At 46.4% G+C, this 23,600-nt stretch overlaps 1 protein-coding gene across 1 annotated transcript; it reads left to right on the forward strand.

Moving 5' to 3' along the window:
- On the forward strand, nucleotides 1-23,537 carry NEK9 (NIMA related kinase 9). Its single transcript, XM_072337245.1, has 22 exons — nucleotides 1-292; nucleotides 727-904; nucleotides 3,426-3,481; nucleotides 4,299-4,369; nucleotides 6,005-6,110; nucleotides 8,682-8,813; nucleotides 9,720-9,830; nucleotides 10,363-10,427; nucleotides 11,384-11,434; nucleotides 12,438-12,630; nucleotides 13,513-13,657; nucleotides 14,426-14,626; nucleotides 15,007-15,053; nucleotides 15,912-16,067; nucleotides 16,936-17,044; nucleotides 17,597-17,758; nucleotides 18,148-18,318; nucleotides 18,542-18,601; nucleotides 19,150-19,340; nucleotides 19,588-19,752; nucleotides 20,428-20,640; nucleotides 21,029-23,537. The coding sequence occupies exons 1-22, from the start codon at nucleotides 104-106 to the stop codon at nucleotides 21,149-21,151; spliced, it is 2,895 nt and encodes a 964-aa protein (XP_072193346.1). The 5' UTR covers nucleotides 1-103; the 3' UTR covers nucleotides 21,152-23,537.
- Nucleotides 23,538-23,600: the final 63 nt, after the last annotated feature.

The following is a 23,600-nucleotide window of genomic DNA, read 5'->3' on the forward strand; positions in this document are numbered from 1 at the left end:
GAAGCGGTTCCGGGTCGGCGGCGGGAGCCAACATGGAGCCCGTCGGACGCGCGGGGCCTCGCTGAGGGAGCGGCCGAGCCGGGCCGCGCGGCGCCGCGCCGCCATGTCGCTGGGCGAGTACGAGCGGCACTGCGACTCCATCAGCTCCGACTTCGGCAACGAGTCCTCGGGCCGGGGCGGCTCCCGCGGCGGCGGCGGCCTGCCCGGCGAGCAGGAGGAGCTGCACTACATCCCCATCCGCATCCTGGGCCGCGGCGCCTTCGGAGAGGCCACCCTGTACCGCCGCACCGAGGTAGGCCGGGCCGGGAGCCCCTCCGCGGCCGCGTCCTCCTCTCCCCGCCGGGCCTTGCGCGGCTCCGCGCCCGGACTCCGAGGGGCCGCCGCTCTTGTACGACACCGTGCGGGTGGGGGATCGATGTGCGACTTTCCCTTTGTTGAACCGGAGCGCGTTCGGTCCGCTGAGACGAAGCAAACCTCGCGTCGTTCCCCGGAAGCCTTGCCGTTCCTTTCCCGAGTGCCCCCGGCTAGAAGAAGGGTTGCGGGGTGCTGTGCCCAGTGACACACGGCACAGCTCGGAGCTCGTTGTTGCAAAGAACCTTTGTCTGAAATCTGTAAAGGCAGGAAAGCCGGTCTGCCGTTCCTGACAGCTTTAATTTCCTGCCGTAAAGGCACGTCGCTCCATTCAGAGTAGCGTGTGTTTAATTAAAAGGTGTTGTTGTGTTTCAGGATGACTCACTGGTGGTGTGGAAGGAGGTGGACCTGACCCGTCTGTCAGAGAAAGAGCGTCGTGATGCTTTGAATGAAATCGTTATCCTTGCTCTGTTGCAGCATGAGAACATCATTGCGTACTACAATCACTTCATGGATAACACCACGTTGCTGATTGAGCTGGAGTACTGTAATGGTGAGATCCCTCCTCCCTCTTACCAAAGCAGGATGCTGCATTGCTGAGTTACCGTCCTACACAGTCTGTGGGGAGCAGTGCTGGGGTGTCCTTTGGGGGCAGAGGAACAGGGATGGATTCTGCTGCCTCCTGAAGAAGAGACTGAAAATCCCTCTGGTTGATTTGTGTCCCTGTAGTCAGTGCAGACAGTTCACTGGGCAGTTTCTTGAGTGCTGAGAGCAGCTGGTGCAATGGGAGAAGTGGGTTACTGGTAGTATGCGCTTCTAACCTGCCTGCTTTTGTTCTTGCAGGAGGACAATAGGAAAAGAGTATGAGGATATTTGGGCCTCTCTGCCAGTACAGTGTGGGGCTGCTTTCAGTCACGTAATCACCAAATGAAGGAGTCTGTTTATGAGTAGATCAGATGGTGGCATTTGCAGCTTGCAGGGTAAACAGCCTTGGCTGGGATGGAGAGGAAGGAGGATTTGAGTTGGGTGTCTGAGTTGCAGCTGCTAGAGGTACTATGTGGCTGGTATTGCTAGAACAGGAGACCGACTGGAGCTGCAGGCTGCTTCTTACGTGGTGGGTGGCAGAGCTCACCTGGTTAGCCGTCCTCTGTGTGTTTAGGGGTTATCAGCTTTGGGGTTCTTTGGTGGTAGAGACTTACTGTGGCATCATCTTTGACAAACAGCTTTTCCCAGGACTGGCTGAGGAAGACAGCAAACCTGCACAGAATGTTTCTGCCAAACATCCTTGCTGGCACATCGGCTAAAGCCGGTTTTGCCTCTTCAAATTCACTGCTTTTCATTCTGCTTGGTGGAGTTCAGTGCAAGAGTAGGGAAACAAGAGTTCCTTGAAGCACAGTTAGCTTTGGGAGTACTCTGTGAGCATTTATCAGCCCCAAATGTCTGCGTGCTTGGAGCCATTACAAATTAATCAGAGGATTATGGAGAGACAGTGGGTTGTACTGAGGTCTGTAGTGTATGTCGGTGATTCTGAACTGCTTGCTTTGCTCTCATACAGTACTAAAGAGATGAGTACATGGCCTGCTCCTTCTTGGAGTACAGCTGGAATAGTTGCTGTGGGACACTTCTCAGAATCCCAAAATATAGCTGAGACCAAAAGCAGAGCTTAGATATCCAAAGTCTCTGCTGTTTAATTAGCACAATATTGGCCCCATTGTACAAGTGAGGAAACTAAGCTGTGCAAAGTTCTGTCTGTGTTCAGCGGTACCATAAGATTTGGAGTTATTGTGAAGATAACATCATTGAATGCACCTGAAACGCATCTGGGAAGAAATTTTCTATGAAAAGAGAGAAAATAGAAGAGAGAGTAGAGTCAAGAAGTTAAAGAGGATCAGATGGAACCACACAAAAAGTAATTTGGTTCTGTTTTGGTACGTGTGCATATTGTTCTTGGTCATCAGAATCAACTGTTTATCTCCCCGTGAAGGATTCTGGTGATGCAGTACTTGGTGAGCTGCGCTTTGGCTCAGAAAAGCTGCCATGAAAAGATGGGAAATATATCAGAAACGGGGAACAGAAAGTGCTAAAAAGCTCTGTAGTCTGAATTGCAGGGAAGGAGGTTCGTGAGAAGTGGCAGTTTAACTTTGGTTAAGTTGTGAACGTGAAGAGCCACTCGTGGATCATTGACATACATGAACATAAGGCTGGAAAAGGAAGCGTGGTGAGAGTGATCATGGCGTGACAGAATGAGAAGAAATTAAGCAAAGAGGGTCCTGACTGGAATAGCAGAAACACCTCCTTGGTTTCTTCTGGGAGTCTGGTCTCTTCAGGGAGGCAGAGCAGCCTTTTTTTTTGGTTGGGAGGGCATCTACAACAGGACAGACTTGGAGAACAAGCAGCGGGAAGCTGTCTTGCACTCCACCCATGGGTATAGAAGGGGGCCTGGTGTTCTGTTACGATTAGGATTTAATATACAATAACTGGGAAACAGAATAGCAGCAGGAGATTTGGTATTTACTGGTAAGGTGCTAATCTGGCAGAGTCTCACTGCCCTCAGCACTCCACGTGATTTCTTTTAGCGCTCCGTTCAGCCCGTGGGTTGCTTTGAAGAGGCTGCGTTTGCTGCTTTCAGGCTCCTGTTGGTTGTGCTACCGTTGTCAGCAGTTTGTGAACCTTTCATCAATGTATTTGACAGCTCAGATGGAGAGGCAGCTCAGATTAAGCGGGGAAAGGCAGTAGCTGGTATTGGCAGAGACTTCTGTGTCTTACAGCACCGGTGTTTCGTTGTTTGTTTTTAAATGTATATATGTATATATTCTGCTGGAAACACGAGACTTAATCTCACATGATTCGGCGTACAGGTTAAATATTTGCATACGCCAAGAAGCCAGAGAAGTTCTTAGATGGAAGAACTTAATTTTGTGCGTGCCTGACCGGTGTAAGTGGAGAGCATGGAGAGGGAGCTGCACGATACACTGGGGCTTTTATGGGATTTGAGCATTCCCAGGAGTAAGGTAGCAGAGTAACTGCTGTCATTAACTAAGATGATCCTCTGTCTTTCTCACTTATTGTTACAGGAGGGAATCTGTACGATAAGATTCTGCGTCAGAAGGACAAGTTATTTGAAGAGGAGGTAATTTGGACTGGTTTTGGGGAGCAGTGGGGCTGGCTTTGTGTTCTGGAGCTTTGCCTGGTGATCTGAGTGTTTGTGCTACCTTTTTTTTCTCCTCCGTATCACTGATGGGATTTTTCTTTGTAAATCTGGCGGCTGACACCCATCCTTTCCCATTGAATGCTGCAGACATTTGTGCACAGTCAGAAACTTGTTATTCTCATTTCTGGCTATGTCTAGACGACATAAGCTTCCTAGTGAGGAATAATGAAAGAGAGCACTCAGTTGACTTTTGTCGTGCCATCATCTTGGCTAAAAGTTCACTTTAAAATCTCTCTTCATACTTTACCTCTTAACCATTTTCTAAGTTCTGTTCTGAGTAATTACTCTGAAGCAATCTCACTGTGGACTTTTTTAATACATATTCAGCTGTTTCTAGCTCATGCTGAGATGATGGATATACTTCTTTCTCTTATACGACGCATTTTAAGGCCTCCTGACTCATGGTGAATATTAAATGATCTCAGTTAAATTCTAGAGAGCTCCGTTGTAGATCTTTCCTATCTTGTCATTAACTGTCTTTGCTAATTCTTTTAACTCATTGAATCCTGTGTTGCCTGTCAGGACAGGCGCTGTGAATGGCACTAGGAAATTCAGAGATTTCTAAAACAGGAATTCCTGAAGGTAACGATGTGCTTTTGTATTGCTGAGAGAGGAATGAGTGTGGTTAAGCCTCCTTGCTGTGACAGGGATATCAAGTTATTTTAATTCTATTTCATGGGTCCTTTTTGGGTTTTTGTTTAGGCCTCACGTAAGACTTCTATTCCTACCTTTACAGATGGTGCTTTGGTATCTCTTCCAAATTGTATCAGCTGTGAGCTGCATTCATCGAGCAGGGATTCTTCACAGGTACGTGCTGTGTGGCACGCAGCTGAGGTAACAAGTGCCACTTGTGGATGTGAGTGCGCAGCTCCTTTGAGTACCCTTTGCTTTTGTGTTTAAAGGAAACCATGAGATCCTCTGTTCAAGGCAAAGCCAATCTACCTAGATGTTAAATATCACTCTGTAAGGGTTTTTTTTATTGGACTAGGAATGGTATTCTAATAAACGTGACGGAAATTTTGTGTCAGAATGTGGAGTAGCTCTCTTGGCTGCACCTTTGAGAACAGAGTTAATTCGTGTAGCAAAGGAGTACATCGGTCCTCTACTGCCACAGCACATAGATGGTGTTTGCTAAAGTGGATAGGAAGAACAGTTACTACTGGCCGAGGGCACTTTACACCTGCTGGACGAGCAATAGCTTCAGATCAATATGCACATCCTTACCCATCTAATTCCTGGAGGCTGACAGCGATAGAGACTCTGTGTTGGCTTTTTGCTGTAAGGTCACTGAGATGAGGATTTGTCCCAGACTTGGCTGAATACCACGTTGTTCATCTGTTATTTAAGAAAGTTAGCAGGTAGTGGTAATTTAGACATTGACTCTAAGATTTTAATGAGAAGCTAAGTTATCTTTTCTGATGCTTATTGTCTGTTTAGGAGGGGTAGATTTCATTGCCTATGTGTGTGTAAGAGTGCCCAATGTGTGGGCAGAGTGAGGAGGTGGTGACATTCCGTAGAGTATAGTGTACACAGACAGTGGTTTCCAGCAAGGTTGGATTGCGTGCTGCACAACGTCCTTCTATAACAAGTAGGGCTGTGTGAGGGTGCTCATATCTTTGAGACAGCATCCTGGCTGCTGCCAGTCTGAATCTCTGGTTAATCAGCAAGTCTTGGTAATGAACAGTTAGTGCCTTATGCTCAACAAAGCAGCGCCTAAGTTTTTTGACCTAAATGATGTTGTGTCTGTGCTGCTTTGCAGTAATTTCCAGCTTTCTGGTGCCCAACTTTGCAGCTGGGGAACGTGTGGCCCAACGCCCATCCATAACAATGAATTGAACAGTTATTGAAATGTTTGCAGTGATTTCCTTCTGCTGCAGACATTGTCAGAGTGACCCAGGACTTTGTGATGCCCCGAGGGGACGAAAGCAAAGTGCTGCTTTACTTGATATTGTCCTGATCTACACTGGGAAGCTAGGTAGGGCAAGGAATGTTACAAAGGTGTAAAGTGGAAGGATGTTATGCTTACATTCTGGAGTAGCATCTGCTTTGCACCCTCTGTTTATATTTGCATGCATACATATTCAAGTATTTTTTTAGTGAGCTCAGAGACTTGGTTTGGATCCACTCATAAAAACAGGGAAAATAGGCTGAGAAGAGACTGAGAGGAGTAAGAGCGAACCATCTTTGCTCCGTGGCTTTTGCAAAGGTGTTTGGAGCCCCAGCTTTTTAGACTGTGATGTGGTTCTGTGGGCATATGATAAAATACGGCTAACTGCTGTTACAGCCCTGGTACCTGGGCTCAGATTGCCTTTGGAGAGCTGTTTGTGTGAGTGTTTGCTCTTAGAGTAGCAGTTACCTTATGGGGAGGGGGAACACGGTAGCGTGTGGGAGACTGTGAAATCTGGAAGTATATTTCAGCCATATTTCTTTTTCTCCTTCTAGAGATATAAAGACATTAAATATCTTTCTAACCAAAGCAAACCTGATTAAACTGGGAGACTATGGGTTGGCAAAGAAGCTGAACTCTGAGTATTCTATGGCTGAGACTGTGAGTATATGTTTTCTTTTGTGCAGAACTGAGGGTTGGAGTTTGTTGTTTCTTGTTTGTTTTTCCATGTAATCTCTGCATGCCTTGCAGAAGATCAGGAATGCTTAACTTATTTTCTGTGTTTTTCCTTCCTCTTTCCACCTAACTCTGATCACTGTGTATTTGCTGATGTGTTGAAGCCTCCAATTATCCTTGTTCCCAGGTTATCTTTTTGAGGTTTAAACTAAAGATAGGTGACACTGTGGGCATAGAATTGCACCAGAGCCAGCATAACTACATTAGAGAGCACTGTTCGTTCTCTAGTACCTATCCGCTTCCGAAGGTGAATCTATGTAACATGAAGGTATTGCTATCTGAGGGCACAGTGAGCACGGTCACATCATTTCTAACTCACTCCCTATGGACTAATTAAAGCCAGTTCAGCAGGTTAAGTTAACCTGGTCATGCTGCTGTGCTAGCAGGACTATTTTGGCTCAGCTGGGTCTGAGATAGCTTGGATCTATTTCCCTGACATTGCACTGTGCCATGGATAGGCCTCTTGTCTCTTTAATATTTAGACTCTGAACTGAATTACAAAGAAGCAAGAGAGGTGCTTCTAATGGTAGATGTTTATTGGTCATGCTGTTGGTGGGTGGGAAAGCTTGTAGAAAAAAGTAATTCTTCCAGAAGGCTGTCAGGTTTGGCTTTGTTCCAGACCCTTCCAGAAAGCAGTTCCACAGCCGTGGTTATGAAATAGGATAAGCTGTATTGCAGGCACCTGAATAGCTCGACTTAGATTTCCCAGCTCTGTTCATTTCTGTGATTGCGCACTAGAGTTGGAAAGGGAAACATTGTCTGGATGTCTCCTATCTGCTAAAGGCCTTTATTGCAGTGTAGGATACAAGCCAACCTGCACATCCCCTTACTAGGCCTTATTATTAGATTTATGTAAGCTATTGGTGCTCTGTTAAGATGTGCAGCTAAATGCTTGCCAACTTCCCTCCAAAATATGAGCGTATTGTGTAGTTGTAAGTGGGACCTCAAGGCTGCTGTATAAAGTCCTTGCTATGCTGGGCTGTAGCAAAACCATTTGTTTTGTCTCATTTTTCATGGCTTACTGACTTTCAGAGAACCTGCAGTGTGTGCTATGAATTTTCCCTCTATTATTGTTGCCCGTGTTGGGTATATTCATCCGTACAACAGCTTTTTTTTCCTCCATCCTGTTTCTGACTTTTGAAAATCTTCTAGTTAAATATTTCCAACCATCTTTCTTTTGTATTTTCTGGCTGTGCTCCAGGCCAGCTGTTCAGTTTGTGGTCTAATGGCTTGACTAGTGGCGGTCTGCAAGTTGTCCCTTGTAAAATGAGTGCAAACCTTGTTATTGTTGGTATTTTTCGTTATCAGATTTGTAACAGGCAAATTATGAACTTGTAAAATAGGTACATCTTGCTTACTAAATGTTTGTCTCTTAATTTGTTACCCTTCCTCCCAATTACCAAGGAAGACATAGAAAAATATGCCTTACATTATCCTTTCCTTGAAAAAGATGCAGTGTCCTAGTTCTTTTTGTGGTATTCCATCTAGCTGAGGTTCTAAGCCTTCCTGTGGTTAGGGCTTGTGCAGCTCTGTAGCCGTCATACCGTGTAAAAAGAAATGGAAGGTAGAATGGAAATGGTCCACCAAATACCTAACAAGCACTTTCAGAATCTACCAGAGTCTAATGAAAGACAGCCTTTGTAGTCCTCGGAGTTTTGTGAGAAAGCTGAAAGGGCAGCTATAAATATTTCCCCTTTTCTTAAATCTCATCTTTTTGTATTATTTCAATGTCTGGTTGCTTGCTAGGAAATGAGCTCAGTTCAGGGAAGCTTAATTCTTACACCTTTTAACCTGCTCTTTGTGTATCTCCTTTTTGTAACTTTGAGCTTTACCGCTATTTCTGTTACAGCTGCAAAGGCATCTCTATTTAAAGTGCTGGGTTCTTAGATTTGAGGCAGGGGGCTTAAATACTGTTCAGGAAAGCCCACTTCTGAAGTGTAAGCCTTTCAGGTAGGATCAGTGCCAGCTTTCTACGTACTGACCCCAAAGTAAACCCTCCTTAATCAGAGACAAAGTAGCCTTTGTCTGGTAGGACCTTGTCATCAGAGTGGCTCCATAGGTGCAGGCTGACATTTCTGTTAGAAGCTTTGCTAGGTCCCTTTTCCATTAATCTCTTGTCAGGGTTTCTGTATAGCTGGTCAGTATGTGAAGCCTAATTACCCCTAAATGCAGTATGTTTAAGAGAGGGGCAAGTCCTTATTGTGTTGCTATGACTGTTGTTGAGAACCGTGTACTACATCAGAAGGTGAGCAGAGGTGTCTAGGATCACGTTAGAAATGCAGGGACAAGCTTGTGGGTGAGGGAGGAAGAAGTGTGCTGCTTGTTCCCATCCCTCCAGCACATGTTGGGGGGGATGTGTAATCTGTATCACTGACGCTGTGTCAGAGCTTTGTTGAATCCTGATGCTCACAAACCTGTGTAAACAGGTGAGATGCAGAGCTTCAGAACAGAGAACTGCTGGTTGTTTCTGATTTTGAAATGTTCTTTTTTTCCTAGCTGGTAGGAACTCCTTACTACATGTCTCCAGAACTCTGCCAGGGTGTGAAATACAACTTCAAATCAGATATTTGGGCTGTGGGCTGTGTCATCTTTGAGCTTCTTACTTTGAAGAGGACCTTTGATGCTACTGTAAGTCTGCAAACCAGGATGGACTGAATTACCGTATTTTTATCACTCTGAGGTACACTCTTGGCTCGTAGCTTTCTTAATTCGTGTTTTTCTTTCACTGCTGTTTGAATCTGCTAATTAAGAAACTAGTGGCCCGGGTGTGCTGATAACAGTCAGAGGAATTGCTTACAAGATTTTCCCATGGGTACTTCCATGGCCTTTGCCAAACCCATTCCTCTATAGCCCTGGGTTTACCAGATGCTGACTGCAGACTGTGTTCTGGTTGTAGGTAAAATGTTCTTTCCTCTGCAAGAGGGAAGTTTGTGATTGTGGTACTTGGGTTTGTTTGTTGTTTTTTTAGCATTACCAGCTGTGAGCAACATTGTGTAGGGACAAAACCTGGCCTTTGGATTTTGCAGGATTTAGTCCTGTTGCCTTTTCCCAAAGATTGGGTGCAAGAGAGGAGTTGTCAAGCTGGCATGGAAATGGTAAAAGGGAGCGTTGCTGGCTGGAACATGCAGTTTCACTGCGTGTGAGATGAGATGGGAAAAGCTGCAAGCTGGAATGGCACAAGATTCTGTAACCCTTAAAAGAATCATGTGAAAATACTGTAATTTCCTGGCTATAGAGTTCACATTAGCTATGCTGCTGTGTGGTGCTTTATTCTGTGTAGGAGCGTGCATACAGAGAGGAGCATGTTCTCCTCTGACTGTTAGAGAATTTGATGACAAGGCAGATGTCACCGAGTCCTAACTATGGGAGGTACCAGCACTGCAGTACTTACTATCAGGTTTCTGGAGCAACTGGAGGCCAGGATGTGTCCTGATGGGAGAATAATGAAGAGAATAATGGAGACCATCACCACCTCTCCCTTTGGCACAGTACACCGTTCAGTTCCCTTACAGCTGGTTTTTGTTTTGTGCCTAGAATCCCCTGAACCTGTGTGTGAAGATTGTTCAGGGAAATCGCGCCATGGAAGTTGATTCCTCTGTCTACTCCTGGGAGCTAATCCAGATGGTGAATTCCTGCCTAGATCAGGTTGGTGAAATACTGAATTTTCAGACGTCCCTGCCCAGCTGTGCAGTTCAGATGCAAAGGGGAATGACGTGCCTGTTTCAGCATGAGGGCAGTAGATGCAAGGTAATCTCTATGAGGCATCACTAAGGCTGGGCTTCTTCCAGTTGTCTCAGGATGCCTTTCAGTTCTGCAGACTCTGGAGGGATGCTGGGTTTGCTGTGATGACAACTATTTTACAGACTCGCAGAAGGAATTATTTTCTCATGCAGTGTTACGGAGGTGGAAGCCTCATCTCCGCACAGTCTGCCTTTCTGACCATGACTGTTGATTTCTACAGGAAATAATTTTTTTGGAAGCAAGGATAGTGTGAATATATTCAGAGTGGGTAGGTCTGTACTGCGTATCCCAAGCATTTATCCCAATTCATTCCAAATATTAATTCCTTTCTCTTTTGGAGGGAGGCAGGGAAGAAGATCCATGCAACCTCGTACCAGTATATCACTGTAGATGATGGGTGTTTCCCAAAGAATGACTTACTGCTCACTTCTTTCAGGATCCAGAGAAGAGACCCACTGCAGATGAGCTGCTTGAACAACCCCTTCTCAGCAAACGGAGGAGGTAATTGGATAGATGGTCTTGCCTGAAAATCTGATCAAGCCAGGTGGTAGAAAGAGCAGGAGGATTTGTGCAGACTACTGGCATTTATAATTGTGAAGCAAAGTCCTTAAGTTAATTTGTCCTGATGTGAGGCTATTTTTGAAGTATACTTCATCATCTTTAGGAGAGAAGCGGTTTTTGCTTTCTTGTTTCTGGTCAGTTGCTCTGCCTGTTGAGGCACGGGTACGGTGAGAAAGATATCTGCATTTCTGGTCTCAGGAGCTGGTATATTGAGAACCTGGAGGCATCTGTCAGTCCTTGGAGGAATGCTAGTATCTGCTTTTCAGATCTCTGAATGAAGTGTTATATTTAGACCCTCGCAGGATCATTGAAAAATGCCTTTCATAATACATATCTCACACAGTGTAGACACATTTTTTTTCCTCTACCTCTTTTTTCCTGAGAGAGTTGTACTGAAAATAGTCTATTTTAACTTAGTTTGGCCCCCAGCCTGCACACACTGTCTTTTTTTAAAGATAGAACAGTATTTTGGACTCTCCGGATCCCACTTTGGTTGCACTGGGGGCAGTAAGTTAAGTCCATTATTATTTATATTGTTTTAATTGGCGATCAATGATGTTTGAGTTTTGTCTTGCTATATGCACCACCATAAATCCCAAACCCTGATAAAATACAGCCCATCAAGGTAATCTTAGTGCAATATGGGTGTTGGTTGGCCAAGTTTTGAAATGTATCTAGTTTGTTCTCAGCACTTCTGGAAGTTTGTTAGCTCTGTGGCACATTACTTCTCCCCTCCTTTGTGCATTGCAGTGAGCTGGTAAACAGCCGCCATGTTTCCTCCAAGAGGGAGCAGCAGTTTATAGGAAAGGAAATCAGTGTATGTGTGTGCTGCTTATCAGTAAATTACTTTGGGAGATGTGGTGTTGTTTCCTAAAATACTTTTTGTCCTTTGGCAGAGAGATGGAAGAGAAAGTCACACTGCTCAATGGGCCAAATAAGCGACCAAGGTAATTATTTTGGCACATGTTTGGAAAGGAAGTCTGGGTAGAACAGCTCACCAGAGAGGAACTTTGCTGAGAGTGTTAGTCTATGACAGCCATTCCTTAAATGCTAGGAATTAGACATGTTTGATACTGAGTTGTCATCCCACATTTTACTCTGCCTTTTACATGCGTGTGTATGGCTGGAACCTTACCTCAGCAGGTCTTTATACAGCAGCATAATCTATCCTGCTCAGGATGTAGTCTTTGCAACCTAAATATCTGAGGCTGTAATGTAGATTTCTGCTTAGGCAGATTTACGTGAGCGGGAGAAATATGACTGTCTGAATGCTGAATTTGAAATGGTTACTTTTCGTAGAAGTGGCTTTATGCAAAAGTTCTGCTTAGTGAAGCAGGTAGCAATACATGCCACACGTATACAGTTTCTGTGACTTGTGTATCTGTTCAGTTACCACGTTTCTTCCTGATAAACTCGAGCACTTTATGTGAGGTTGTTCCAGTTCATGAGTTGTTCACAGACTGTTTGATAATGACCTTCCATTTCACATTCTGCTAGAGAAGTGGTTTGCAGGGAAGAGTTGTATCTCCCCCAAATGGAATGCCTGTAATTCAAATAAAGTGGAGATAGGGGGAATTTAGAAGCTTTTGAGCAAGATTTTGTGACTTCTTTACAAATGAGAACTACTCTGTGGCAATTCATTGAAAGCCCAGCGGTTCTGTTGTTTTTAATGACATCAAATTGGATTGTAGGCTTTCTTTAACGCTTGCTGGAGGCTGTTTTCATTTCTGCTCAGAGATGTATTTGATCCCGAGCCATTCTTTAACAGTTGAGGCCTCACAATGACAGAATGAAGAGAGCAGTTTGTGAAAATACAGACTGTGAATGGTTGTGAAGGACTGCAGCTTGGGCTTGGGGAGACCAGTAGAGGGAGAGCAGTAGGAAAATGCATGATGACAGTGATGTCAAAATGATTAAAAGCATGTGTGTTCTGGGGGGGTCCTTGTGCAGGTCGAGTACCGTGAATGAGGCTCCCATTGCAGTGGTGACTTCACGCACTAGCGAGGTGTATGTCTGGGGGGGCGGGAAGTCCACCCCCCAGAAGCTGGATGCCATCAAAAGTGGCTGCAGTGCACGCCAGGTGTGTGCTGGTAACACTCACTTTGCTGTGGTGACAGTGGAGAAGGAGCTCTACACTTGGGTGGTAAGTGAGAGAAACTGCAGGAAGGGCGGGTGGTGGGAAGGGAAAGTCAGAATCCACCACCAACCAGTTATGAGCGTGTTAAAGCTGGATGGGAAGCAGCCTGGAAATAGGCAAATTTGATTGCAGTGGATGCTGCGGGAGGCCATCTGCTTTGGCACTGACTCAAGTCTCCCAGGACTAGTGTGCTTTTGGGTGAAGTTTTCCATCGTGCTGGGAGGTGAACTGGAGGTTAATTGTGCATCTCAAGATTGTAGGTGGTAGATGTGTAGGCCCAGACATTGAGTCAAATGTCTCTTCTTCCCCTTTCTGGTGACCAGAAGCGCAGTGTAGGATTTGTGGCATACTGTTGTCTTTGATGTCACTTGCTGGATGTTCCTGCCAAAATCCCCATTGAAATATTTGAGTTAGCTATTAGTAATTTAGTTTCAGCTACAATGCAACTCAGAGTTGTTGGGGCTTTTTTTGTTTCATTTCCCCCCCCCTTTTTTTTTTCCTATAGACTATTTGGTGACATTTATGTAATGGTTTTTGTTTTGCAGCCATTAGGGTTTAGAAATGCTGATTAAAAAGCTGAAGGATGAATTGTACTGAAGTGGATTCTGTAGCTTGGCAGGTGAAAAAAGAGCAGGGATTCCTCACCAGTGCTTAAATCCACCAGCTGGTGGCCTGAGACCACATCAGTCATTTGTGCACAACTTTTGAACTGTGCTGATGTTTAAAGTGTTGCCACTTAGGTAGCAATCTCTTTCCTAGAGTATTTATTGCTTTCTCTTGTCCTGTGCAGTCTTCTGTTGTTCCTTGGAGCCACTGTAATTCTTGGCACCGTATCAGGAGTTGCAAATACGTAACCTCACCAGATGTGTTTGGCTTTTTTTCTTGCAGAATATGCAGGGTGGTACCAAGTTGCATGGGCAGCTGGGGCATGGGGATAGAGCATCCTACCGGCAGCCAAAGCATGTGGAGAAGCTTCAGGGAAAAGCCATTCGCCAGGTGTCCTGCGGAGATGATTTCACAGTGTGCATCACAGGTGAGACATGGAAGGGTACTACCATCCCCTCACTTTGCTATGCTCTGGACTTGTTTGCCTTCACAGAAGGTCAGCAGAGTGGCATTATGCAAAAAGGAGAAAGTTCTGCGTGTTCCCTAACTTTCAGTTTTGTGGACCAACCGTTCAGTAGTGGAGATGGTGAAAGTCAGCCTACATGGGAAGATGCTGACTCCCAGGAAATCTGGGTGATTATTGTTTTTCCTAGGGATGCATCTCTTTGTTGATGAAAGTAATGGCTGTGCAGAACTCTTGTGGCTGTGCAGCATCCATACTCTTAACGGTGCATATGTTGTTTCTCACACATCCCTCGTGTTAAAGGCAGAAGAACCTGAATCCAAGGATCTAAATGTGTTTGAAACATTTTTGTTGGATTGTGTGAGGAAAGGGTGCCTCAGTTATGACAGAAGCTTGGAAAAGTACAGGTTTGGCAGGGATGAGCTCCGATGCTCGGCAGTGGAGGACTTAATTTGGGAGTGACAGGGTCAGTTTGTGGGTTTCTATTACAAAATGTGATAGGCTCAACCTAAGATTTTTTTTACACTGGTGGCCTGAAAAAGCTGCATGTTGTGCTGCGGATCATCCATCTTAGTGTAATCAAGAAAGAACTTCATAGCCTCCTGATGACATTATTCTGCACAAAAAATGGCGAGTGATTAGAGAAAAAAGTTGCTTTAGCCATGTCCTAAGAGATGAATGTGCAGCCTAATCAAATCTGTGTGCTAACCAAGCTTCCGTTGCCTCCTTCAGATGAGGGCCAGTTGTATGCATTTGGCTCGGACTATTATGGATGCATTGGCATTGACAAGGCTTATGGCTCTGAAGTACTTGAGCCCCTGCAGCTGGATTTCTTTCTTACCAACCCTGTGGAGCAGGTCTCATGTGGAGATAACCACGTGGCAGTGCTGACCAGGAACAGAGAAGTTTACACGTGGGGCTGTGGAGAGTATGGTAGGTAGTCTCCCTGGAATCTAAAGGCACTGGGGCATTGCTCCAGATGGCGACATGGTGCACATGTTGGGTGAAGGCTGTTTGGCATATGCTGTGGGACATTGTGTCTTCCGGGCTTTCTTTCCTTGTGAGAATGGGAAATGGGACTGAGTCCTTGAGACCTCTCTCTGAGAAGCTCTAGGGCACCACCTGGCTTTCTTATGAATAGGGCAGTCATTCTGTGAATGAGATTTGGTTACTTTGAAGATTGGCAGGCAATCTGTGTAGGGAAGTGGGTTTCTAGTTCTATGAGGAGACTTGGGACTAGGGAGAGACCACAGAATTTCTTAGGGGTGGGCACCTGTGAGGCCCTTTCTGACTGTACTGTTTTCACTGTACAGGGCGCCTGGGTTTGGATTCAGAAGAAGATCACTATACACCTCAGAAGGTAGGACTGTGACCACTTCTTCCCAAAATCCGCGTGGGCCTAACTCCAGATTTGTTGCTGTTTGGAAATGTTAGCTGCCTGAGGCTCGAGCAGGGTTTTTGTTTGGTTTCTGTCTGTTTGTTAAGGTATCATAGAGTTTGCAAGGGTTTTATTTTCATTTACTCACTTCGTTTTGCTTCATTTATCCCTAGAGATCATGGCAAAGGGATGTGCTACTTCCAGACTAGCCAGCATCATGACTTAGAGCTGATCTCCAAGCTGAAACTGGAAATGCTGAACTTAGTATTATAGAAATCATAGGAAATACCAAATTGCATGCCTCAGGTCTGTACAGGAAACTTGCAACACTGCAAACAAATGGGAGTCTTTGAATTTCACTTAATGTGTTAAAGATGAGTTTGAAGTAGAACCCTCTTGAAATGTGGTGCAAGGGATAATTAAAGTAAAATAACCCACTGAGGGTTAGAAACCAGCGAGGGTGTGCCTGGTAGCCAAATTTCTGCACAGTATCATACCCACATAACACAGACTCAGCCTTGCTTGGCTGCCTGATGCTGCAGCTTGTAGATCTCAGCTGACTGGGATGTGTGTCCACCACATTCTGGTTCCTCTGCTGGATCAGAAGTGTCTGCACACAAGATCTAGAATGTTTTGAATTTCTGCACTGCTACCAGAATCTCAGTATGCTACAGACTTTATGGTATTCTTGCATTGTATTCAAATCAACTGAATTAGGTGCTGTTAGTGCCCAGGCTAGCTGAACCGCTGTTTTTTAATCCAGTATGTTTTTCCTATGCTGGCTTCTATGTTGCATTGGTTGGGATTTTGATTTTCTCAGGGTATGTTTCTTCCACATAGGTGGATGTTCCAAAGACTTTGAACATCGTATCTGTTCACTGTGGCTGTGATGGGACCTTCCTGCTCACCCAGACAGGCAAAGTGTTGGCGTGTGGACTCAATGAGTTTAACAAGCTGGGCCTGAATCAGTGCACATCAGGGATAATTAACCACGATGTAAGTACATTTGGGTCCCTGACCTCAGCTTCCAACAGCCAGTAGCACATGCTGGAATCATAGAGTCATAGAATCACAATGTTGGAAAGGACCTACTAGATCATCTAGTCCAACCATCCTCCCATTATTGTTGCTACCACAAGCTGCTAAACCAGATCTTGTAGCTCCTCATCCAGATGCCTCTTGAACACTGCCAGGGACAGAGACTCCACCACTTCCCTGGGCAGCCATTCCAGTGCCTGACCACTCTGAGAGAAAAAAGTTCTTTCTTATGTCCAGTCTGAACCTCTTCTGGTACAACTTGTGGCCATTTCCTTGGGTCCTGTTTGTTGACTGGGAAAAGGCCAAGCCCCTCCTCATCACAACCTCCCTTTAGGAAGTTGTAGAGTGTAATGAGGTGTCTCCCATGAGCCTCCTCTTCTCCAGGCTAAACAAGCCCATCTCCCTGAGCCGCTTCTCATCAGACTTGTGCTCCAGACCTCTCACCAGTTTCATTGCCTTTCTCTGGACATGTTCCAGGGCCTCAATGCCTTTCTTGTAGTGAGGAGCCCAAAACTAAAGAGAGGTCCTGCAACAAGTTTGTTAGATTTATGCTTGTTTGTTAGTTCCAGACTGAAACAGTGGATACTGGTGTTGTGGGGAGGGGCAAATTATTCCTCAGCTTCCTGTCTGCCCAGTGGTCTTGTAAGATCTGAGGTAGTGAAGCACAGTGAACTGCTCCAGTGTAACTGGAAGCTGACAGGAGATTTCCATACCTGTGCTGGGGAACTGTCTAGGTTAACGTGGTCTGCCAAGACCTGCTTGAGTAGGTCTTAGCTGATAAATGTGTGATTCTTCACTCTGTGCTTACCCACGTGTCTTTTCTCAGACATACTGTGAGGTACCCTATGCTACTTCCCTGACTTTGGCCAAGCAGCTCTCCTTCTACAAGATCCGTACCATTTCTCCAGGGAAAACGCACACAGCTTCCATTGATGGTGAGCCACATGTGTTAAGAGACAAATACTACTACTTGCTTCATTCCTTTACATCAGCTTTGCCCTTTCAGCCTGGCTTCCCTTGGTGAAGTGGCGCTATCAGTGCAATGATTGTCAGCCCCTTGACCTTGAAAGTTATGTTCTTGGTATCAGGGCTCACGCGTGCTCCAGGAACCAAGATTTCCCATTCCTCAACTGAGAAACAGCAGCATCAGCTGCCAGAGTCATCTTTATTTTTTCTTGGGTTTTTTTGTTTTTGTTTGAAAAAGAGGTTTTTGAAAAAATTATGGGGAATCCACTATCCTCTGGGACAGTGAAGGAATCATTTGTGACTGATGTCACTTGAGCAAAGCCTAACTCAGCCAGAGGAACTGGGGTGGTGTTTCCAGGCTGAAGCTTTTCCTCTCGAGGCAAGCACTGTTTTCTCCCAGTCTGGCTGGCTTCTCAGCAGAGTCCTTGCTGGTTACGGGCTGGTGCTGCTAGTTGTCTGCATGCATGGCTGCTTCCAGAGTTGGGCCCTCGCTGTGACTGTCTCCTCGTTCCTCCTCTCAGAGCGAGGCCGCCTGCTGACCTTCGGCTCCAACAAGTGCGGACAGCTTGGTGTTGGGGACTATAAGAAGCACCTGGGAATTAACCTGCTGGCAGGCCCCCTGGGGGGTAAGCAGGTGATCAGGGTTTCATGTGGAGATGAATTCACCATAGCTGCTACTGACGGTGAGTGGGTCTCTACGAGGTTGCGGTGGGTTCTTTTGAACTAGATCTGCAGGGTAGTTAACTGGCTCCCACTGTGCATTTCTTAGAGCCCTCCCACAGCACTGCTCTGAGATTTAAAAATAAACAAATAAATAAAGTCATCCTAGGCTGGGATTCTGCCCCAGCTGCACTGTTGGTGTAGCAACAAGCATTTTCTGCCCCTTGGGCTGCAGTGCTGGCTTGCAGGATGCCTAGTAGGTTTATTGCTTTGTCCTCCCATTGGCAAAATGGAGCTGGCTGATCAAATACTTCAGGACAGCAGTCACAGAAGAGAGGCTGTGATCCCTATAACAATTACTGGCTGACAGGGAGCAAGCAAATTGAGTCTCTTGAATTTCTCTTTTCCTCAGACAACCATATCTTTGCCTGGGGTAATGGTGGGAATGGGCGTCTGGCAATGACACCGACTGAGAGAGCACATGGTTCTGATATTTGTACCTCATGGCCTCGGCCAATATTTGGATCTTTACATCATGTTCCAGACCTGTCGTGCCGTGGCTGGCATACCATCATTGTTGTTGGTAAGTGAAGTTTAGGATTGAATGTTGAGATCTTGATTATGATGATGTATTACTTGCTGGGAACAAGGCTGTAAATCCTGTCTGGGAGCAGGCCGAGTGGCTCTGGGGAATGTGGGAAGCTGCTCTGAGCTCTAGGCTTTGCAGCACTGCCATTGTGCGCTGTTTGCGGGAGTTCCTTTGCTTTATATCTTTCTAATCAAAACGATGTTTTTTCTCCTTTCAGAAAAGGTGTTGAATTCTAAAACTATCCGCTCAAACAGCAGTGGCCTCTCCATTGGTACTGGTGAGTAACTTGCCTGAGGAGCTGTTCTAAGTTTGGCTGTTCGTTTGACTGTGCAGTTTGGTTCTGCAGCACAGTTTCTCTGGGTTTGAAAAGCTTTGCACAAGAACTCAAAGGGAAGAAATGCAGTTGGCTGCAGTACCTGGGAGGGAATGCACCAGGCTGGAGGGATGCAGAGAACTGAAACAGAGGGGAAGCACAGATGCAGCAAGGCCTTTGGAGTTGAGAATCTTCATTTTGACAAGAAAGAGCTGAGAAGAATTTTCTGAAGGGGGCTGGTGGGGGAAAGGGGAGTTATGAGGCAGCAGCTGGAGAGATGAAGTCCAGTTTCTTGGACCTGTGGGAGAGGCCACAATGCTGCAGAAGACTACTGTGCTGTTGTGGGAAGGCCTGCAGGGAGTGTTAGGAGATAAGCAGCTGTCAAGGAAGTTGCCACCAGCATGTGCTTTCACCACCGTGGGTACACAGCCCCAGTTTTTCTGCTCCAGACGGGGTTTGGTGACAGGAATAGCAGAGGTGGGAAAGCGTGAACTTGTCGTTTTGTGTGCTAGTGACTCAGAGCTGCACCACCGGAGGAGGAGAGGAAGAGGAAAATGAGCGGGAAGCGGAAACTCCTGATCCCAGTGGAGGCTTTCGGGGAACCATGGAAGCAGATCGTGGCATGGGGGGCTGGATCAGTACCACAGAAGCCAAGGGAGGTGACAGTGCTGACATCAGCTCCTGCCCTGGCTGGCTGAGGAAGGTAATGTGGTATTTTAGAAATGCCCTAAAATGGGGCTTAAGGCTGAAGAAAGGCAAGCGGTTCTACTTCTGCCTCTAAGGGATGCTTGGGAAGGTTCTCAGATCTGTGGTGTGCAGGGGGGCCTGTTAGGTCTAGCTGTCTTTTTTTTTGTTTTTTTTACCACAAGAGGGTGCTGATGCACTGATAGAGGAGATTAGGTCAGCTTTGGGATGGCAGACACCTAACAGTACTGCTTTGGTGTTTCCAGGAGCTAGAGAATGCTGAATTCATCCCCATGCCTGACAGCCCTTTTCCTATGAGCATGGCATCCTCAGAGCCTGAGAAGGAGACTCTGCCTTACCAGGAACTTCAAGGACTCAAAGTGGCCCCCGAGGAACCTACTGGGTTCAACAAGCCCAAAACAGAGCCCTGGGTAATGTTATTCAGGTCTTTCATAGTGAATGCTCAGCCAGAAGCTCTTGGGACCATAAATGGTGATGTTTGAATTATGAGGAGAGCTGGGAAGAGTGTTGGACTGCCTTCATTCATCTGGATGAGGAAAAGAGGGTTGTTGAGAAGAGAGAATGCTGCAAAGAGAACATTTTATACAGGAATCTAAAATGTGAAGCTGGGACTTGGCCAAATAGAAAATAATGAGATCAGTTATATGGAAAAATGTGGTTAATTTAATAGAAAGGGGGAAAAAAAAAGGAGAAACCTGGAGCCCAGGAGCCTAGCAGAAAGAAGGAACTTAGAAAGCAGAAATTGCTGTGATATGTAGGAAGTGGGACTGATGTAGGAAATTGCTGTTAGACTGCCTCATTCCAGGAGTTTTCTGCCCCTAGAGGAGGTGCAGGTCCCAGGCTTAGTGAAGTGGGTTAGACCAGATTAATTTTGGCAAGGACAGGATCAGCTTTCCCAAAGGATATTAGTGACTTTTGTACAGAAGACATAACTATTAGTAGCTTGGTGACCTGGCTGTTACAAGTATGGGAGGTCAGCAACTCAAATGAGGTGACACTTCCTCTTCTTGTGGCATACAGAACTGGCCTAGAGGTTCCTTCCCTTCCATCCAAACTCAGCTTGACCTCTCTTTCTTTCTCTGCAGCCTCCTTGCCTGAGTCCAGACTTGCCATGCAGTGAAGGTAAGGCTGTGCCTCCTGTTGTGGGCTGCATGTGCAGTGCTCTTCAAGCAGAGGTGGAGCACCTCCGAAGCCTGGTCTTACAGTGTCTGGATGACCAGAAGAAACTGCAGCAGGAAACCCTTCGTCTGAGAGCCCAGCTCCAGAGGTTCTGCAGTGGAACAGGGGGAACACAGCAGGTGAGGACCCATCACCTGAGTGCATATCCATGCTCAGGAATTAGTACCCTGATCCTAGTCCTATGCAGGCGGCAGAGAAGGAAGCAGCTTTTAACAGCCCCCTCCATAAGAGCAGAAGTGTGTTGCCTGATTCTTGGTTGAGCTGCTGATTCAGGCTCTGCTAGTAACAATGGGAAAGAAGCCAAGAAGCCGGTTTCCACTGGGGACAGCCCAGATCTTGAGGGACCTGGGATTTCCCTTTATTTCTCCTGGTTAGAAGAGATCAGCAATCAGATATTGTGGAGGGTCCCAAATGGATGTGGAGAATAGGAATCATGCCTTGTGCAGCTTCTAGCTTCTTTGCAGCTAGTCCTAGAGCTGTTAAGAGGGTTGCTGTGTGTTTTGGCAGGTGGAGGTTCATTCCAAAGGAACCCAGACAGCCAAAGAGGAGATGGAAGTGGATCCAAAACCTGACTTGGATTCAGATTCTTGGTGTCTCCTGGGAACGGACTCGTGCCGCTCCAGCCTCTAGTCTCCTGAGCCCACTGGGATCCATCTAACTTCACAGCACACTAACTGAATGCAGAGAGCGGCTTTCCTGGCTTCAGGTCACTCACAGACAAGGAGCGAGGCCGGAGGCTCCAGAGCAGCATTCATGTACGTTTGATATGAACTAGGAGTGATTTTGAGAGGGGAAGGGCCTCTGAGCTCCAGGCCAGCTCAGTGATTGAAGCAGCAGCAGCTCCTTTTTGTACCTTATCTGTCAGTTCTGCACATGAAGCAGTATGGCCCCATTATGGTGACAGCTCCGGTAGCAGCTTGTGGCCCTTTCATCGTTTCACTGCTTCCTGGGAGCTGCCTTTGGGACCCCAGTATTCATCGCTGCATCTCTAAGAGGAAGAGATGTGTTTTGTACTGAAGCTGGCTGAACCCTAACACTCACCACCTTCACTTCAGAGGGGTGAAGGGCTAGGATCCTGTCCCTGCCACACAGTAAGGCCCAGCCAGTGAGGCTGCTCCCTCTGCTCAGGGGCTGAGGGAGCAGAGAACATCTCATTCTGGAGGCAGTGGAGATTTTCCTGTTAAGAGAGAGAATGGCAGACAGCATGTCCCCGGTCCTGAGGCGCAGCTTCTGGCCATATGGCTGTGTCCAGTGGCCTGTACAGAGAGTTTAAAGGCCTTATTCTGGGTGCCTAGAGCACTCCAACTTCCAGGCAGTGCACAGAGATAAGTGAATCGGGTGCAGTTTCTGACAGCTGTAGCAGGGACTGATTGAGATGGGATCTCTGGTACTTGGTTTTAGACCACCTGCTTCCCAACCAGATGCTGAGCGTCTGGTCCTCAGACTAAGTCATGCGTTTCTTGCTCCAGCTGTCAATTTGGTTTGGGTGCCAGAGCTTCTGGTTTCCTGGCATAAGCCTGTAGCTGCTCCCTGCTTGGCTTCTGTTCTGCTTAGCCCCTGGTGTGGGTGTGGGAAGAATCGGTATTTTTCCACTCAATGTTGTGATGAAGCTGGAATGCATTTTCCTACCCAGAATAGGTCATTAATGCTGCGGTCACAGGATGCAGCCTTCCCCCATGACCACGAATGATCAAGTCTCTGTCTGGAATTCACCTTCTTTCTAGAAGCGAGAGGTTTTCCCAAAGTAAATTGGAGATGGGAAGAGGCACGGTCTGATGCTCAGGGTTTCCTCATTTCCCATTAAATAATGAAGTAAATTTTATTTCCCACAAAATTTTGAGCAAACTGGTTTTGAACTAAGCTTTAGGGAGTGGTAGGATGACTGGGAGAAGCCAGCCTCCCCCCACCTTATGTGAAGCCTCCAAGGGATCCTGAGTCCCTCTCACCTTTGCTGTGAGAGTGGAGTTAGGATTTCAGTAAACAGTCCCCATCAAAGACATGTCACTAGAATTGGCTTAGGTCAAATGGAGTTGGTTATCCTATCACCTCTTTTAGATGTCTTTCTTTGAGAGACTGTCCTTTGGGTGCCAGCATTCCCCTTTGTGTCTAGAGGTGGATGCCAAACTGTTCTCCTCGCGGTTCATTCTTCTTAAATACTTACTGGTTCCTCTTGCATTTTGGAGCTGAACTGAGTGCAGTCCCTACAGTGCAGTGTCCGGGAAAAGGATAGTACCCACGTGCCTGTCCATCCCTAATGAAGGAAGGGCAGGAGGACAGCCCTCCTGGGAGGTGGCATCGAGTGCTTTGGTATGGCCACGTTTCTTGGTTGCCCTTGTGATTCTGCCCTCCTTTCCCCTCGTGTGTGTTGGAGCCAGTCCTCAGGTTAGGGGCCCGGCTTGAGGATTGTTGTTGCATTTGGAAATGATCAAGTTGGTCATGTTGCAGCAGTGCCTTTGAGGAGCAAAGAGTTGAGCCTGAGCCATGTCCAACCAACAAGCACCAAGCTGATGGGAGTCGCTCTTCTGCAGTGCACTGCTATCCTCATTTCTCAATGCTCTGCAGTTGGGAAGCTAGGTGCACAGACTGGATTCCCCTTGGATCTAGTGGAGAATTAGGGTCCTGACATAGAGTGCCCTGTGCTCCACAATCTCAAATGTGCCTTAGAGGATTCACGCTATCCAGGTTGTGCCTGTTACAGACCACAGATTTCACACCAGCCAGCTATGCAACCAAAAAAGCAGTTTAAAGCCAGCAGCACCTTAGTCATGGGCTGAAATTGGAAGGGCAAGTGGGCAGAAGTGCCTCTGAGCAGTTTCAAATCCTTTTGACTTCTCCCCTTCTTGCAGTGCTAGCTTCGTATGTGTCAGTCTCCTGCTAGTATTGCTACTGAGTTGTTATAGTGGAACACAACTTTTGCCTGCTCTGACACTCTGGCTGAAAACTAGTTTGTCGTTGTCTTTTTTTGAAAGGTTAAAGGGTGGAGTGGTTTGGAGTTTCTGTTTAAATAAATGTTTAAACTCATTTGCTTGTGTTCTGACTTCTTTTTGCAGAAGAGTAGGGGGAAACACGCATACATCAT

The sequence above is a fragment of the Excalfactoria chinensis genome, chromosome 5, assembly GCF_039878825.1.
Source record: "Excalfactoria chinensis isolate bCotChi1 chromosome 5, bCotChi1.hap2, whole genome shotgun sequence".
In the NCBI taxonomy this organism is placed as follows: Eukaryota; Metazoa; Chordata; class Aves; order Galliformes; family Phasianidae; genus Excalfactoria; species Excalfactoria chinensis.

Bases quoted from the DNA above. Each gene is read 5' to 3' on its own strand.
- NEK9 (XM_072337245.1), top strand. From the start codon at position 104: ATGTCGCTGGGCGAGTACGAGCGGCACTGCGACTCCATCAGCTCCGAC. The intron at 15,054-15,911 runs GTAGGACTGTGA...TCTTCCACATAG, and splicing joins ATCACTATACACCTCAGAAG to GTGGATGTTCCAAAGACTTT. The intron at 17,759-18,147 runs GTGAGTGGGTCT...TCTTTTCCTCAG, and splicing joins CACCATAGCTGCTACTGACG to ACAACCATATCTTTGCCTGG.